This window comes from Stegodyphus dumicola, chromosome 7, assembly GCF_044657685.1.
Source record: "Stegodyphus dumicola isolate Sdum_Otavi_A_Nest chromosome 7, ASM4465768v1".
NCBI lineage: Eukaryota > Metazoa > Arthropoda > Arachnida > Araneae > Eresidae > Stegodyphus > Stegodyphus dumicola.
Genome location: NC_140774.1, coordinates 110860566 through 110879607, shown reverse-complemented (window position 1 = coordinate 110879607; position 19042 = coordinate 110860566). Strand labels below are relative to the sequence as shown.

The 19042-nt window shown below is 32.6% G+C and overlaps 1 protein-coding gene across 1 annotated transcript in view; it reads right to left on the bottom strand.

The window, feature by feature from the left end:
• Positions 1-19042, bottom strand: part of LOC118201601 (alpha-1,3-mannosyl-glycoprotein 4-beta-N-acetylglucosaminyltransferase B-like) — a 246080-nt gene that overhangs the window by 107602 nt on the left and 119436 nt on the right. The window contains exons 4-5 of the mRNA XM_085820727.1: positions 11207-11253; positions 4328-4441 (exon numbers count right to left, since the gene is read on the bottom strand). Of these exons, the coding sequence (XP_085676853.1) occupies positions 4328-4441; positions 11207-11253 (161 nt within the window). The remainder of the gene's footprint in view (positions 1-4327; positions 4442-11206; positions 11254-19042) is intronic.

The following is a 19042-nucleotide window of genomic DNA, read 5'->3' as shown; positions in this document are numbered from 1 at the left end:
ACAGTGTATGGCGCCCGCGGAGCCAGCCAACGCTTTCAAATTGGAAAAATTTGAATTACTTAAATTCACCACGCAAGAGCTCTTTTGTGAGGAGTAAAGTATTTCTCTCTCGTGATTTGGACGCAGGCTCTGTCCTCAAAAGCGAGTCTCTCCCATCGCACTTCTGAATTGGGCCCATAAATTTCACCACGAGCAAATCCTTCGACAAAACACCGAAGAAGCTCATGGATAGTAAACTATAAATCAACAATCACCTCCGCGGTCATTGCATAGTCAAACTATGTAAAGAACCAAGATGATTGCTCTAGTTAGAATCAAAATACATGATTGAAATTATTATAAAGCAGACCGACTGCATTTTTTCTTTAGCTAGAAAATGATTAATATTCTAACACAAATATCATCTGCTATCGCATTTTGAGTTAATTTTCTAGCGAAAATTATACTGCTGTTAAGTCTATTTATTCAAAAGTGCCTGAAGTAGAGATGGCATGTATTTAATTGTAGTTATCAGAATAAAAATGTGTTATTTACACCAAAGATACTTTTATGTAATTGTAAGATATTATACATGGTACGATTACCGGAGATTAGTAACTATTTTCATTTTTATCAATGAAAGGATTTCGCTAAATTTAAAAATCAAATGATTTGCAACTTATGTTTAATACAATTATGTATTATTATTCTTTAATTTATGATATAAATTTTAGGAACTTTAAATAATTAGTTCGATAAAGAGCTCAGCCACAAGTGTCAGAGAAATATTCAGAATAGTTAGTAGTAGTTTTAAAGTAACATTTATAAAAAATAATAATTATAAAGAGTTAAGTGATTTTCTGTATAAAGCAATGGTTGTATAACACTCTAACAGACACGTTTTTGTCAACTGATAATTAATTAAGAATGTTAATGAAGCATTGCTTTTATTATTAATTACCTTCGGAACAGAGGTGAAATGTAGGAAACTCAACAAAATGCCTGAAGGAAGTTTCACGTCTCTTACATCCTAATCAAAACCCGTGCATCCGGTTTATATTTCTATATAGCCTTCTCTTTCATCGATCTATTTGTTACAATTTAATTAACTCGCTGTAGGTGTCAAAGAGTGGAAAAGTTTTTCAGACACGTATGCTTTCACGCTTGTCAAAACTTTCTATCCCCTTTGGTGATGCAATGGATTAGAAAATGAGAAATTATTTACTGAGGGATAGAAATTACTAAGGAAGATTTCACTACGGATCTTAATTTCTGGTATGTTGGCTTATATGATAAATAATCACATAAGAATATCAAGCATTGGCTTATATGGTAAATGATTACATAAGGTAAGTAAGTATGTGAGGTTAATTACTTGTGTTTAATTCTTAATTTTGTTATTAATATCTGGAAGCGAGCTTCACTATGGCAATTAAATCTCTCTTTGACTCTTGTAATTTATATGTGTACTTCTCAGCAAACTATATTAAAATACTTTTCCTTTATTTTACACCTGGCCAGAAATGTTTAATTCTACAGATAAGTTTGATTGCGAAAATATCTCCCATTTTTTGACAGAAAGTAATATTTTTCCTCTAACGTTATAGTTAATAAATAACAATTCTTTAATTCTTTTTAATTATTTGAGGCACATTTCTGTCTGTCCATTCACTTGTTTACATCAGTGTCAAAACTTTCTTGGTTATCCCTCGGAAAGTTTTGCGAAGCAATCTTGAATTAATTTGAAATTTCACAGATTTATTCCAGAAATTATTCTTCAGTTATCCAACGAAATAGAATTTGATGGCGCAGGTTTAAAACAGAGTGCAGGGTGACCAAATTTCTGTCACAAGTTAAGTTATCTGCTTTGTTTGAGGCATGATGTGACAACTTACGTAATCAAATCCCTGCCTTCACAAAATCTCTTCAATTCGGTTGCTTCATTAATATTGCTTTCTTTTGCAATGCCTTCGTCTTAAGGTTCATTTGTTGAATTCGAACAATTGGCATTTATGTCCTCTCCTGTTTATGGCACATAAATAAAATCTAATTATATAATCTAAATCATATACTGTATAATACTGTATTGACTGTACTGTATACTGTATAATACTGTACTGTACTGTATACTGTATAATACTGTACTGTACTATATACTGTATAATACTGTACTGTACTGTATACTGTATAATACTGTGCTTTACTGATACTGAACACCTTATACAGTATATGATTTAAATGTTTTATGGTATTTCTTGTTATTTAAAATGAATCCGAGGTTTATTTCTGTCAGGATATGAAATATGTGCATCTGCATAAGTTAAGGTTAAGTATTTATATCAATTTATCTTTGTTATTTTGTTTTTTAAATACTGTCGTGAAAGGCAAGCTATTTGTTATCAATAATTTTATCATTTATTTGCTGTTTTGAGTGAACTTTTCAGATGAAATAAAAAATCGAATAATTATATACATCGCAAAAGGAGAAAATAATATGAGTATATATTGCTCAATATTTTATGCATTTAAAAATATTTTACAGATTCTGATTCAAACGTTAGTAGTGTAATAAAAAAACTAAGGTGATACCGATTATAGAATACAAACTCATCACTCAACTAACCAAAACTTGATGCGACAAATATGTACTTAAATATGTGTTTTGTATTCCCCGAATTGATTTGGATTGAGACGTTAAGTGAATATCTGTAGGTAGTACTTACACGATTAGCAGCATTTATTATTGTTAATGGATGTCTAATATAATTTAAGTCATTGAATTAAAATAAAACTATTAGCAAATAACAAAATGTGAGACGATATTATTTAAAATCTTAGAATGGTAACTTGGTTTCTTCTAGCAATTCCAAATGATGCACTTGATAAAGCTAGTAGAATGCGATTGCCTAGCTTACGCAACAGACAGAACTTTTCTCAAATCAACAATTCAAATAATTTTTCAAGCAAAGTTTTAAATGCAAAATACTTTGTATTTCTCAGTTTTTCATGAGATAATCGAAAATAAAGCTAATATGAGAAATACTCTTCAGTAAAATTAATACAATTCAGTTACTTATTTTACGTTTTGAGAAATGTTTGATCATTTAATAAAAGTTGAAGAAAAACTGAAGTTTACTAAATGAATGTACACCGCGCAAAAGAAAGGGACAGTTCTATATCTCCCAATCTACTGGGCCGTTCGACGAAATTAAAATTGCGTTTTTCCATGTCTCGAAAGCGCGACTTATAAGCGCGTCTCGAAAGCGCGACTCGATATATTAGATTTATATATAGCATTGTTCTAATATAGGTATTTTGTCACAAAATAGGACTTTTTCTGAAATTACATGCCAGTTTTGTTTTTCATATTTCCATTCTATGACTCAAATAATGCTTATATATTAAATTTTGTAATTTTTGGTGAGACATTTATGGAGAAATTTAAAAATTTATCTTGGTACCTTTTTTTTTTTTTTCCAATTTGCGCCAAGAATAATTCACTTGTAAAATTTCTTAATTTACAGCAACCTACTTGCCTTTCCTTTTTTTCATTGTACACGAGCAGAAAAAAGTCATCGTTCACACTTTTAAATAATTTTAACAAAGTGCGTAAACAACATTAGGCGTTATTATCACTTATATATCACATTTCAAAACGCGCCAATATGTAAATTCACGTATATCTTAGGAAACGTTTGATTAAAATACTCAAAGCTTTTACAGGTATGCTTAGAAATACATCTAATTTAAGACGATGCTAAAAATGTTATGAGTTATAATACAAAATGTTTTCGAAAAATCCATAACTACTTGAAAATGCAAATTTTAAAAATAAATCATAAAAAATTTGTGATTTGTTTTGGAATGAACCTAAATTTCGAAATGTGAAAGGAAGATTCAAATAATAAGTTTAATAAAAAATGAGATTTTCATAAATATATACCAAATTCAATAACCATGGAGGATCTAAAATTTTAAGAGGTAATTTTTTTGAAAACTATCAGTGCGCTTCGAACACAATTTGGCAGTTTGCCATAATTTGAACCATAGAATCGAAATATGGAAAAATTGGAATGCCATCTCAGAAAAAGTCCGATTTGGTGTCAAAATACCTACATTAGAGCAAAGCTATATGTAAATCTAATACATATCTTACGTTGCGCTCTCAAGACGTGAAAAACGCAGTTTGAATTTTGTTTATCTGCCCAGTAGAAGAGATATAGAACTGTCCCATTTCTTTTTTTACGCAGTTTATCTATTTCGTAAACATCCTTATGATATTTCGCTAACACACTATGAGTAAATTCTGGAATTAGACGTAGAAAGGTCATGGAATTTATACACTTACCTGACTCTTTCAACTGGATCACCTAATGTATTCCGCAAGTTTTTAAAATCAGGATAATATCCTTCAGGTGGTGCTATGACTTCCAGCAGGCCTGAATCTATATGTTTCTGAAACCTGCAAGAGGGTGAATTTCTGGAAATGAATTTATATGCAGATACTTTTTATAATCCTTAATCTTTAAGAATCAAAAGAAGTTAAATAATTGTAAATATCTGTTTTTAATACATACCTGTAAACATTGTGTAACACAATTTTATAAAACTATTACCGATATAGCAACTTACGACATACAAGAGGAATCTTGGAAACTACCAAGGAAAATTTGATAATTTTAAGCAATTCCTTTGACTAGATGTATTAATTTGCAAAGGAAGTCACATATATTAAGGCTTACCATTCGACTACAAAATTTGGCATAATTTACGGAAAATTACTCATTCATCGTTTTAAGTATCTGAATTATATGAGCGCAAAGAACTTATTACGTTTCAAGTTGTGACTATTTTTTATGGCCTGTGGTATTACTTAGTTTCAGAGGGTAATTTAAATGGTTTTTAACTTTGCAGTTCTTAATATGTTTACATGGCATTTTCTGTTAAACATCGTAAAATGTTTTTCTATATTAACACAATTAATGCGACGTATTCGAGTTTTCAAACATTTCAAATCTATAGCCTAAATAACTTAAGATTTTTTTATAGAACAGTTGCCCAAAACGAGGCAGCCAGCAACATTAAAGTGGTTGTAACAAGGGTATGCAAGGTGTTGTATAAATTGCACAGGATTTTAAAAACACAATAAAGCAGTCAAAGCTGCACAAAAAATCAAGATTCATGTTTGGTTTCCTTCTGTATATTATATTCTGTAGATCAAGGTTTTCACAACTTTTTTTCCTGCGAAGAGGTTGTTTTAATATCTTTTCTTCGTGACTGTGTAAAAATACTTATGACTTAATGGTAAATTAAACAAAATTTCATTTTGTTTCACAGTTGTAAGTTGTAACAAAAGGCATTAAAAATTAACTCCTTTATAGTATAAAAATGGAAACTCTCGATGACAGGATAGCCAAAAATCTATGTTACTTTCCCAAAGCTGTCTTTAAGTGCTGCATAGCCAAACAATTAAATTATTGATTCAGTGTCTGAATCCAAACATTCTGATTCCGATTCCAAAATCCGGTAATTCCGTTCAGTTCTGATTCTGTATTAATTGTGAAAGGCCTTTCGTATCCGCGATTTTGTAGTTATAAATTATAGGAAAATATTCTTTCAGATTCGTCTACAATCCTATCAGATGCCCTGTGATAGCAATTGAAATTTCGTTAGGCATAGAATTAACGTTGTATTCTTTTTGATCTTCAATTAGCTTCATAAAAGCATTATAATTACTGCTTCACCACGAAGGGTCCACAAATTGAGCTGTTTCATTTCAGCTTTCAGTTTTCCCACAGTTTAAATACAGGTACATTGTTGCCTTGTAATAAAAGGTTTAATTTTTTTTAAGAAAATAAAAAATATCACAAAGCTAATATAACCAGTTAACATCATTAAAATTGTCTTCTTTAAATTCAAATGGTTCATCTTTAGCCGTTGGGGGTGCTTACATACTTATTTTGAAAACATACTTATTTCCATAACTCTGTTCAAAGCATTCCGTCTGGATGATCGTCGTACTTTGCAAATTGAAAAAGGATGACAGTATTCACTATCCATCTGTTTAAATAATGTACTCACAGACCTGCAATTTAAGGGACACTGTTTTATAAAATGTATTAATTTACACACTTTTCCATAGTAATTTGCAAATGCAGCAGCAGTTTTTTTTTTTTTTTTCCTCAAGGGCTTCTTTGTATGCTGCAATGCAAACATACAGTTTTCAGTGCCATGGCCTTTATTTTTGGGAACCGCCCTGCACGGATGCCAGCCACTACGTGATTACTATTGTTTCTCAGCCCTGTCCAACAAATTTTCTCCAGTTTATGTCACTTCAAATAATCAATTAAGATTAAAATTTCTTCTCCTGCTGTTTTTGTATTCAGCGGTTTGCAAAATAGAAATTCTTCATTAAATGTATTCTTAAAATCATATCTCACAAAACACTTTAGACAGTCATTATCCTATATGTATGTAATTTCACCGACTTTAGGAGAAAATCAAACTGCACTGTTTAAACAGAATTACAACAGTTTTTTCGATATTATCTGCTATTTCTTGGATTACATGCTTCACAGTCTTACTGAAGAAAGACAACACATTTGTCAGGTTTTGTTGTTTTTATGACATATACAAGATGCCAACATTTATATGGCAAGAACTAATAACTTTTTCTGCTTTTAACTATAAGGAAATCCAGTTTCAGAAATTAATTTCGATATTTCATGAGAAGCTGTAACTAGATTTTTCAAATGAAGCCCCCATCAGAAACGTTTAAAAACCCAGTCTGTTTGATACCTATTAGTTATATCTTACATTTAAGTTGTCTATTGGCCTGTTATTGCGGTTCAAATGTTTTGATTCCAGTTTTTAGTTCAACTTTGCAGGTCTCATGAGCTCATTTAGAATTAAAACAAGACACATAAAATGTGTTTTCATCAGAACCTTTCAAAAAACCAAATTTCAATTATCGTTAAAATAATATCGCATTCAGGATGTTCTAATGGACATCACCTTATAAGGTATTTCTCCCACTTTCCTAGCGTCCTTCGTGGTGTAGTGGTTCTGCACGCTGGGCCGGTATTCCAGAGGTCCGTGGTTCGATTCCCGGCGAAGGCGTTTGCTATTTTTCATCTTTTCTGCCTCTAAAAAAATCCTAATGACTCTACAACCGCAGGTGGTCGTTTCTTAGTGCTAATCTTGAAACTCGTGTTTGGCTGAACGTCACTTACCTGTCTATCGTTAGTGACATCAATAAAGTATTATTTCTGTGTGGACATGAGTTCATTGTTTATCGCCAAATTGTCTTTATTATTTCATTAAGCATTTATCCCTCGAGAATTGTGTGATATAATACAACAATTGTGTGATATATATTTACAAAAAATGTACACAGTATTTCAACTAATAACTAACAAATAATCTCGAAGTGTAAATAAAGCTATGTCGCCACCAAAACGTTAAAAAAAAAAGACTGGAAAACGGCAATGTTTTATCGCTCTACTCTAGACCCACTGTCGTCGCTGTCGTTAAAAACATTTATTTTGCCTACTCCAGTTAAGATTAATCAAGTTTTAGTGGCAGCGCAGATAACATTAAAATGGGATCGAAACTAAGATATAAATTACTAAGGAATCAGTTTCAGCATGAAATGTCATATAATGCCATCTCGACATCAGATAACGTTAAATTACTTAAGGGGTCAGGTAACTTTTGAATGGTAAAATATGTCAAAAAATTACTCAAATTACAAGCGATGTATCTCCAAAACTAATAGTCCCATAAAAATGAAATTTCTAACACATATAGTAGTACCCTTAGTTATTTGTTTAAGATTACTAAATAAGTAATGTGCATTAGTAAAGCTTTTAAATAAATATTTTAATGTAGAGCCCTTTTTATAGCTAATATTTTGAAATTCACTGCGCGCAGCATTGCAATTATGTAAAGCATAAGGGGAACCCAATTTTGTTTCATATGGTAGAAAAATAATGTATCTTTAAAATGACAAAGATTTATTTTATTTAAATGTTCCTTTCCTACAAAAATATTTTTTTAAAAACAAAATTTAAATTTTTATCAAATTGTTTAGGCGTAAATTAGATACAATTTTAAACGTTATTACATAAGAAACATTTTGGTTCGTCATATTAAGCATATCTAGTATTTAAACACCCATGTAAAATTCTGTGCACTTTAGATTAGATTCAGGAAAATGCTGCGCGCAGTGAGAAAAATCACATAAAAGCATTTAAAAACAAAATAAGTTCACACAACTCGTGAAAATACGAAATGAAAACTTTAACTCACTGACCAGAAAATTTACAATTTTTACACAAATTCACTTTTTATTCAGGCTAGTCATTTGGAGATTAATATTTTTCATACTGAGTGTTATTTGTATAAAATTACTTAAAATTCTCTAAAATTATACAATACAGGTTGTGAAAATGGACAATATAAGCTGTTTTACAAAAACAAAACAAAAAAAAAAAAAAAAAGTAAAGCGTATATATTTAAAATGCACCAGGTGAATTTGTTTTTACTTCTCTGCAATAGTCTTTTGTTTATTTCTCTTTTTCTTACGCATTTCTTTTGTTCTTTGCAAAAGGTATAATTCACTAGTTTTCACTCGTTGCTCGTCTAATTTACATAGACATGCTCGACTACACGAACCATCTGACAGCCCAAGCTCCGCCATAACTTTTAATCTTCCCTGATTACCTTCATTGTAGAGTATTGTGGTCTCACTCGTTGTTATTTCAGCAATTTTTCTTCCTGAACCAAAGGTCTTAAGATAAAATTTCCAAATCAAATTATTTAATGATTCATTGGAGTTTTGTGTTTTTCCGCCAAGACATCTTCGCAACAGTGTCGGTTGCGATAAATCATTAAATATTGGCTTAATAGCATCCATAACACAAAAAGGAAGTGTTGGTTTATGTCTGAATTCACTAACAGTTCCATTAGCTACAGCTTTCTGGTATTTACACCAAGTATTGGGACCTATTGGACAAAAAGTATGCAGCGGTTCGACATCAGTTGACCATGTGTGAAAATCGATTGCCCATATAGCTTTACGCATTTCCGCCAAAGAAGTTTTGTGTTCTCGAATTGCATTACCATAGTCAGTCAATTTGTCAATTTTTGTATCAGTTAAACGACCTTTTCCTCCAATAGATTTTCCATCTGCACATTTAATACCTTTCAGTTTCAATTTTCTGAGCTGCGTTCCCATTCTCTTCTGAATATGACCGATATATTCGATTTTAGAAACGGACATATCTGAACCATAGGGCTGCGCCTCCGTTATAAATTGAAAAGTCTTGGAATCTCCATCGCCTATGTATCCAATATACTTCACATCATGCTTCGTTTCTGACCGCTGTAAAATTCGAACCATACCGACAACCTCCATTCTATCCTCATAACCCTCTGATTCATAAGACACTCCGCCTCATGTTTCATTTGCCAGCTATCATACTCTGGGTACCATGAAAGTTACTCTAGTGTAACTTTCATGGAATTCCATGTATCACATGCCTTACAAAAAGATGAAAGAACCTCTGTGTCGAGAACCTTATCACTTTTGTCTCCAATAACTGTACACACACCTATTTGTGATGTGTGACCCCTGGTTTTCCATGAACCATCGCCGCTAACCACAACATTTGAAGAACGTGTTAGCTGAACTTCTTCGCAAGCTGCGTTTTTCATGGATTTTTATGCCACATTACTTGAGCTCGACATAAAATTCCTTACTGTTGCATTGTATGCCTTTTTCGATACTGGGTGTGGAAGATCCATGATACCACAAAATAGTTGCATTGCTGAGTAGCCAATTTCAGTTGTTCACAGAGCATAAGCATAACATATGTTAATGTCAGCACAGTTGTTCTTTTTACCATTCATTTTTGAACTTTTAAATGCACGCAGTTCTGTACAATTTGTACAATTTAAAGAAAATTTAGAACTTAGTCCACACACAACTTCTTTGATAGTGACATCACTGCCCCATGTTTTGCAGCACAATTGCTTTTCGAAAAAGGAAATAATTACACTCAAGTCCAAGATCCTAAAAGCTTTAAAATCATCATTAGTTTTATTTTCCAACTGCTTATTAGAAAATTTTATTTTCTTTGCAGAAGCACTCACATTCAGTTGTGCAGTAGATGACTCGCAATGCTTTCGCGTGTGGTTATCGCCATGAAATGAGATCACACAACCAGGAAAATTTCCATGAAACAAGATTATTGGATCGCAAGATATATGGCAAAGAGTCTCTACTGAAACGATTTATTTGCAATACCCGGAGAGGGCACAATGATCTCGTGAAATTTACGAACAGTATTTGAGTAGCACTCGTTGTTTTCACAAAAATTCATGATTCTGAAACGTACACATTAGAAAGCCGCTTCACGGTATCTAATCTGAGAAACAACAAATGCTGAATTAATCAGAATGATAACAGGTAATAAAATTCACAGGAACAATACTGTGAATCTTTAAACAAGCCATCCTGCGCAATTCAAAACGTGAGCACTTTTTGAAACACCCTATATTCACAGCAGCACGATGCATTTTGGTTTCGTTCAGTTATTTTGACGAATAAATGGACTTGCTGCTTTAAGGATGAATATTTTTATTCAAATGAAAATATGAAATCAACATAAAAATTCATAAATAAGGAAATTAATTAGTTAGGTCACTGATAATATATTCCATCCCACAAACACATATAAATTTAGCTATATTTTTATAAAACTACAATTATGTCATCTCTGAACTTAATCCTAAATGCACTTAGCATTTCGTTTGTCTGTACAAATTAAATAAGTTACTGGAATACAAATGTTACATTAATGGAAAATATTTTAAAATGGCACATTATACGGCGTATAAACCACATCTTAAAAAATCATTTAAATACATTAGCCCTTTTTAGGAGGAATGTTATTAATTCTAAATGTGCATCATCTAATTTATTCCATATTTGTAAGCCTGGATTATTTTATAAACAAATGAAAAGCAATTGTTTCCCCTAAGCTCATTAAATTTCGAGGCATGTCTAGTATTAACTAGGAAATCCTAGGTATTAAAAATTCCTACCTGACTAATGTTCGCATAATATCAAAATGGAGCTTAAAGTATTTTCTATTTTAAATATACTTGAATCATTTCTGAAATAAATCTCTCTCGATTCACATAAATATATAGAAATACTCACCGGTTCTGAATCTCTTGGCTTTGTTCTTTCACATATATTTTGTCAATCTGAAAAATGGAACAAGATTAGAATTTCTCAAAACTAAGAATACTATGAATAAAATGTATGCTTTGAATAAATTGTTTTAATTTACTGTCAGAGCTGTTAAGAAGGATTAAATTCAGCATCAGAAAAATTCAAAACAATATGTTTACCTTTTACTTTTACAAAACAGAATACAGAAAAGCTTTGACTTTCCAAAAAAATTCTTTGCATTTCTTTGCAAGGTTCTTAAAGAATAACAGAACTGCATCTAGATTTGTCTTTCTCTTTTTAAAGAAACGGGGTTCCGCTCATGATTAATACAATTTTATTGCATTTTAGTTTAAAAGCTACTTGCACTTACGTGAAATATGAGGACATGTACTCTCAATAAATTTTACTGCTTTAGTTGCACTCAATGGATTTTTGATAAAAGCAATCTATTCAATCATGACTGAAATGAAATACGAAATATTTATTGAGTTTTATGCCGATATAGTTAAGAGTTAATAAATAAAGATCTTACAATATAATACCTACAAACCTCAATTTTCAGGTGAAATGTATGTTTGAAGTTTAAGAGCTTAGTGACAGTACGAGCTAGAGAAATATTCAGTAGGATACAATTGTAATAAAATCTTTTAATATGCGACAGGACCTATAAAGGTTTCAGACAATGCACTGTTGAATTACAGTATTTTAATTTATTTGCATATTTACGTGAAGTTCCTTATTAATACAAAAATTAAACAAAAAATTTTAATTATTTAAAACAAAGTTCTGCAGAGCCAAGTCTGAGAATTGCTACTCATCTCAAAATATGACGTATTTATTGTCAATAAAATGCATCTTCTGAAAGAATGATTATCTATTTATTCTGATCCTGAGCATTATGTTTTTTACTGGCCGTCCTGACGGCATGGTCGCAGGGAACACAGCTGCCATAGCCTTGCTTCGAATCCCGGAGAAAATTTGGATATCTGTTAATATATAATGCTACATGAAGGAGCTTAGAATCGGATGCCGAGCTGAAGTCCTTTCGAGGCACTGGACAGGATTATGAGATTCTTGGATCCATCCTCCGGGGAAATTTCCTTGAAACTTAGGACAGAGCTGAGTATTTATCCAAGAGTACGGTCAAACAGAGTGGTAATGTCGTCATCCTTTACTCATAACGCTCCGTTTCCATTAATGCGGTTGGAATGCGTTGCGTATGTGGTTTCCAATCAGCAAAAGAACTGAATTCGATGTTTGTGATGTGGTGAGGTCGCTTTCTCAGGCGTCTGAGACAGATAAATGGTTGACCGTAAAAGAGCACAACCTTGCCTGTCTACTGCCTTGCTGTCATTTATAAGGTATCCATGGCACATGATAAGAGTAGATGTCACCATGTGCTCCTCGCTACTATAAAATTCATGGATCTGATCTGATGTTACTGTCAGACAAGTGAATAAGTCCTAACAACGTTTCCGATCGTGATGTCAAAGCTAGCTACATAAAACTTTGTTCCACTGTGGTTTTAAAGCCATAGAGTTGAATTAAAGTATGAAACTTCCGTGCTTAATTTTTTTAAGCATGATGAATAAGAATATAAAGTAATGCATGGAAGCAAAGTTTTCTTTTTTTTCACACGATGTTTCTGTGGTAAAAATATATATAGCGTATGCTAACTTATCACAAATTGTATAAATTATTCTTTACGTTTATATACTCTATCATAAAAAATATATACAACCAGAAGAAATCCAGCCACAGTCACGAAACTCGCCAGCAAATTAGTCTGGTAAGAGATATGCAAAAGATTTAAATTTCGATGCCAATGAGACAAGGGTACGCGTGCTATACGCATATGAGATGCACAGCTGGGGGTGTTAAAAAGCATGATTGTTCATGACGTAGGGATATTCAAAAGAATCTGTCGAATTGGATGGACGCTATTGTGACTAGACGTAACCGTCACTGGGACGTAACCGACGGCAACGCGAACAGTTGTCGGACTTTAAGAAGGGGCGTATAATTGGCCTCAGGGCAGCAGGTTGGTCGAACAGGCGTATCAGATGCCACTTCTGTCGGAGAGATATGGTTGTTGTTCGATGTTGGCGACACGGTTGTTGTTCGATGTTACGGAAGGGATAGTCTACCGTCGTGAACGGTCAGGGCGTTCAAGGAACACAAATGAGCTCGAGGATCCGCAATCATAAGAGCGGCCAGATCCCCATCAACAACTTCACTAGAATCGGTTTCACGTCATTTACCACCTTCCATGTATCTGTAGTTATTAAGCGAAACTCGACGACTGTGCGATGTAGGTGTATGTTTTGATGAGGTCCATTAAGACGCCTACCACTGACCTCACATCATAGGTAGTGTTGACTGGATTTTTGCCGAACTCGGGCAACCTGGTGTGTGAACGGTTGTAAATGTTTTTTCAAGAAGTATATTTGAATGCTGACTGTTCTGTAAACATTAAGTGTTCTGATGTCGTGTATGATAAATTTAAAGTGCAAGCTAGTAAGTGATAATGATTTTAAGTAATGTAAAAGCTAGCTCAGTGAATTTAAGTTGTTGAAATTAGGCTTTCTAACATGTAAGATTTAATAAAAATCAAACTTAAAACAAGTCTTGAAATAAAGCGCTGTTGTGATCTAGTGTGTCTAATATGTAGGATTTTGTTAAAAAGATATATTGTTGAAACCTCTGCACATTTTCATACCCACTTGCGTGCGTTGCAGTGCTGAAGAAAAAGCGTGAGAAACTAAGTTTAAATGAAACAAAAAGTTGAAAAAGTTTTTTGAAAGTGCAAGTTGAAATATATAAGCATTAAAGATGTGTGTGTATATGGAAGCAGATAAGTGTGATCTAAATTGAGATGATATGAAGTTTTGTACAACGAAAATGAAACTTCTGTAAAAATTTAAGTTTAATATTAGACATGTAACTTCATGATTTTTAAAAATTGGCTCATGTTGTAGGTTTAGAATTTTAAATCTTAGCAAGGTCATTGAAGACTTTAGATGGGATTACTTGAATTCTGATGGAGCAAAATGAATTTTAAGTTAATTAACCAGTTATTTATAATTTCAATCTTTACTAAAACTTTTTCTTTTCATATTCTTCACCAGAGTGGAAATAAATGTCTAGTATTCAAAACAAGGGTTTTCGATTTTAAGACAGCGTGTTTCTGGAACTCGTGCGCACTATGCTTGTTAGTTTCCTATCACTTCTGAGAGGTGCAGTTATCCGAGTTTGCTTTTTTCGCCTCCGACATTTGATTTCTTTCTCTCCGTTGGAGTAGTGAGCCAGCTTCTAGTATAGTAATTAATTGTGTAGTCTTTGACCACTGTTCAATATTTAACTTGAACTGCTTAGTTGCATATCAACGAGTTGTGAAATATACTGTAGTACAAGGAATTAGTGCTTTTGCGTTCTAAATGTAAAATTGTTTTTGACCGTCTCATGACTTTGTCGTTGTTCCAGACGTTGCAATAGTTCGCTTCAAGTCTTTTAGAGTTATTTGACTAATTAGCGTTACCAGATCAAGTACAAGCCTAGAACTCTCTAACTAAACAATAAAAATGCTTATTCCTTTATCAGAACTTTTTAACCACTTCCACTAACATCCCCAATCCCTACATTAAACTGGAAAGTGCGGTAATGAGTAATCAAAAATTATTCTTCGAAAGTTTTTACTGAAACTTGGCTAATTGCTCATAGATTACCAAACAAATCTTAGAAATTACTGGTATAAATAAATACAAATAATAAATTTAATTGTATGATACTTTGATTACATTACGCATGTCTGTTCTATAAGAAATTTTCTATAGAGGAAATAATTTAAAGGTAATAACTGATGATTCCGTTCATGACATCATGATCCAATGGAAAAGCTTTCAATTAGAGCCTCTGTGTTAGAAGAGGTGACAAGAGCGAAAGTTGCCTAAATATATTTAATCTTTCAGCGTTATCTAGATCACTGTTTGCTGAGTAGCCAGTAAGATGGTGGACTGTGAGAGGAATGGGGAGGGATGAACTATCGGATAGAATCATTGCTCATTATTCTTCCACACTCGAGCAGAAGTTAACTTATCTTGACAAAATTTGAATTAAGTTATAATTGTGCATAGTTACTTCATAATTCTGTATAATTCAGCTAAAATTCACTCAAATTTCAGTTTTCTACTCATTTAGTAGCTTTATACAACTCACATGTGAGAACACGTTAAGGTTAATTAAAATTACACTCTTTTCAGCTAGCATAAGCCATAATATATTTATAAAGCTCAAGAAGGGAATTTTTAAGAAAAACCTATATATTATCGTTTTTACAATTAACATATTAAAGAAATAATACCAACCCGAGATTTAAATTGTTTTATTTCCTAATTACCCCTCAGTTTTACTAAAAGATCAGATTTTGAGTAAAATCTTATTATAGCTTTGTTCCAATATTCGTCCAGACGAGAAAGTTATATAAATTTATAGGCATGCGGGATAATTTAGGCGTTTATCCTTCACTGTGGCCTACTGGAACTTTCGCCTCTAATCCGCTGAGAATTAGTGGCTACTGCATCCGCCAAAGATTAAAAAGTTAAACAAATATCTCTAATATTGGTAAGAGTTTTGGTAGTAGGTTTTGAACACCGCCCAGGTATTTGGATTTGAATTAAAACTGTGCTTGGTAAATATCTGAACTTTATCCACAGGTCAAGTTGGGTTTTAATTTGTCTCGGTTATATAAACTTTTATTTAGTTCACTTATGGTGTTTTACTGTTGTGGGAATTTGTCCTTCAATGTTTTACCATCTTCCTGATATGCTATCGAGTTCAAATTTTGTATACATATTGTTGGCCGATGCAATTCATGATTTAAAATTGCAGAAGAATTCTGTAAATTTAATTATTTAATTTATTTTTCTCACTAAATTGTATGATAAATTATGTTTATCCTTTTAGTGCTTTAATTGTCATATTTATTTTAAATAATAGAGTATTGTATAGAAACCTCATTTTTAAATGCATTTTTGTGGGTTGCACTTAGCTAGTTGTTAAGGCACTAACTTACCACAAATGTTGAGATAATGTTGTGAATTAGACGTTCAGTTGAGTACTTTAATTATTTCCCCCCCACAGAGGTTTAATAATTCTACATGTAATTGCCGCTTATATACAAAAAACTCTAACTTGCAAAAATTTTCTGCACTAAAAATATAAATATGCAATTATCTTACTTAGTAAATAATATCAAATCAAGAGAAATTGTGCTAATGGATTTGTGCTTTTGCTTTATGGTGAAAGAACCATAAAGCTTAAGTAATATTTCGTTCTTCTAGATTGGCAACAGTTACTTTCATTGCAGTAGCATTAATTTAAAAAAAAAAAAAAGAAAGAAAAAAAAGAAAAGTTTGTTTCAGAACTTTTTACATTCGTAAATCAGAATATTTTGCTGATTATATATTGGCGTTTGTAAAAAATTCAAATTTTCACTTGCTAGATAACAAACGGGCATGTAAAGAATCTCGTTACAGTAAATAAGCTTGTTACATTACATTTATCGATTTACATTTTCTCGGTAATTTTTCTGCTTGCTCTTTATTTTTCCCTTAGTCATTTCCGCTTTAACCAAAACTTAACATACATTACACTCCTTAAAATCTGAATCTTTGTGCCATTTCCCGATACATTGAATCTTTAATTAATTATAGATAACTGTGGCATTTCCGCTTATGAGCTTTTGAATTAGCAGAAAAACTTATTTTATTATAAGCATAGGTTTAATTAGATTCTATTTCTATTTATTGGCATACATTTGAGAGTGAAGTGTTTGCTTAGGCATTACAATAATTTTGATATTACTCTCCAAACCGTAGTAATCAGAAACCTTTAGAAATTCAGAGATATAGCAAGTTACTGCACACTTTTAGGGAAAAAATAAACCTTAAGCTTTCATTTCAGAGAGTTTTATTTAGATTCTTCGTGAAAGAGTTATATTTCGGCAAAAGTTTATTATTTTATTTTGGCTATAGTTCTTATCTAGTTGTTAAGGCAGTAACTCACCACAAAGCCGAGATGGAAACCACTCCGTAAAGTTTACAATATATACAGTGTATATACCTTATATCATATAGTGAACGTGCAAAAACGGTCCCGAATTCATATTATTTTTTTTCTGGTAGTAGCTTTGCTTGTGTGTAAATACTGCATATATTAATAAATAGTCCAATAAATAAGAACCAGCGACATGTGACTGTCCTTGTATTTGCTGAATTTGTTTCTGCTGTTTGGTAGTGCCATTTGTTATTTTGGTACTAAGTAAATGCGGCGCTATTTTCATGAAGGGCGGTTAATGCCTTTGGAACTCAAATTCTGCTGCATAATAGGCAAATATCGAATTAAAATAAAGGTGCAGCTCTGTATTGTTAGCCTGCAAGAATGTAAGAGTTTTCCGGTGTGCGCACTGAATCACCTAGCCACTCACAGACCCTTAGCAGTTTCGAGCATTTCTAGGCTGCATGCGCACCTATTTTTTATTATAGGGCCATAGCTCATGAGGCATCATTCGACATTTTTTACGTATTCGTGTCCTTATTACGCACATGGTCATTACTTGGCTTTGCTACCACTGTCTCGTGCGACCATAGTTGGTAAGTGTGGCGCCAGTGCTGCTTCTACATCTTTAAGGATGGTAAATAACCTCAGGGATTAAATGGCGTAAAAGTCAAACATGGTTAGGGCCAACTGAAAATGCAATTCTACCCTCGCTACTAGCAGTCGGACTTGCTTCCAAGTGAAAGCGTTGTATTCTTATTGTATCGCTCCAGATGATGAACAACTTAAAGTATGCAGCAGTGAAATAAAACAGGCACATCATCCTTATATAGGACATATTTGTTTCAGAATAAAATATCCTAGAAATATTTTTTGATACAAAGCATTTTCAGAAACTGCTAAACTATTTTCAACGTACATGAATAATTACTGACATAATTTAAAATATACTTATAAATAATGGAAATCTCACATGGTATAAGAACCGTGTAAAAATTAATATCTTATCTACGTGTAAAAATTAATACCTTATTTAATCCTAATTTTCCCTTTGTCCTCAATCTCTTCGTTTTCTGATTCATTTTCATTTTTATCCACGTTGTCTTTCACCAAGGAAACAATTTCTGCATTTCCTAAAATTTGACAATTTTCATCTTGTTGTATGTATTTTTCAAAATTACCATCTGTAACTTCTTCGAAGCCTGGAATTTTCTTAAGTAAATTTTCACAATTTTCTGTCTTCTCTGCTTTCGAGAAATCCGTTTCCTGAATAGTTCAACAACTTTCTCTAGAAACGAAGGAGGCTTATCTGTTTGATTTCGCTCTGAGAATGACCTATCAATCCAACAATAGGCAACATATCTATTTTCTTCAGTTTCTCAATCATATCACACCTTTCCTTCATGGCTAAGGACAAGAGATGAAAGAAGTTTACGTCTGTATTTTTTCTTCGGTGCCTCCAAAACGCCCTGGTCTCCAAAACGCCCTGGTATACTGAAGATACGTTTAGGAGAGAGAAAGAGGGCTCGTATATCTTTGGCTCGTAAGTGTTCTGCATCAGGATGGGATGAGGCAATGTCTAGAATGAGATTCGCCTTGTATATTTCTTTATTTTAAAAATTTTTCCACCGATGGAACGAACTGCTGATAGAACCAATCATTAAATATTGCTCCATTCATTTATGTGTTTGGCTGATTCCGTTCACTTAAAAAGCCGCTCGAGGGAGGGAGAGACGATGCTAAAAAGAGAAGGCGGTAAAGAGGAAA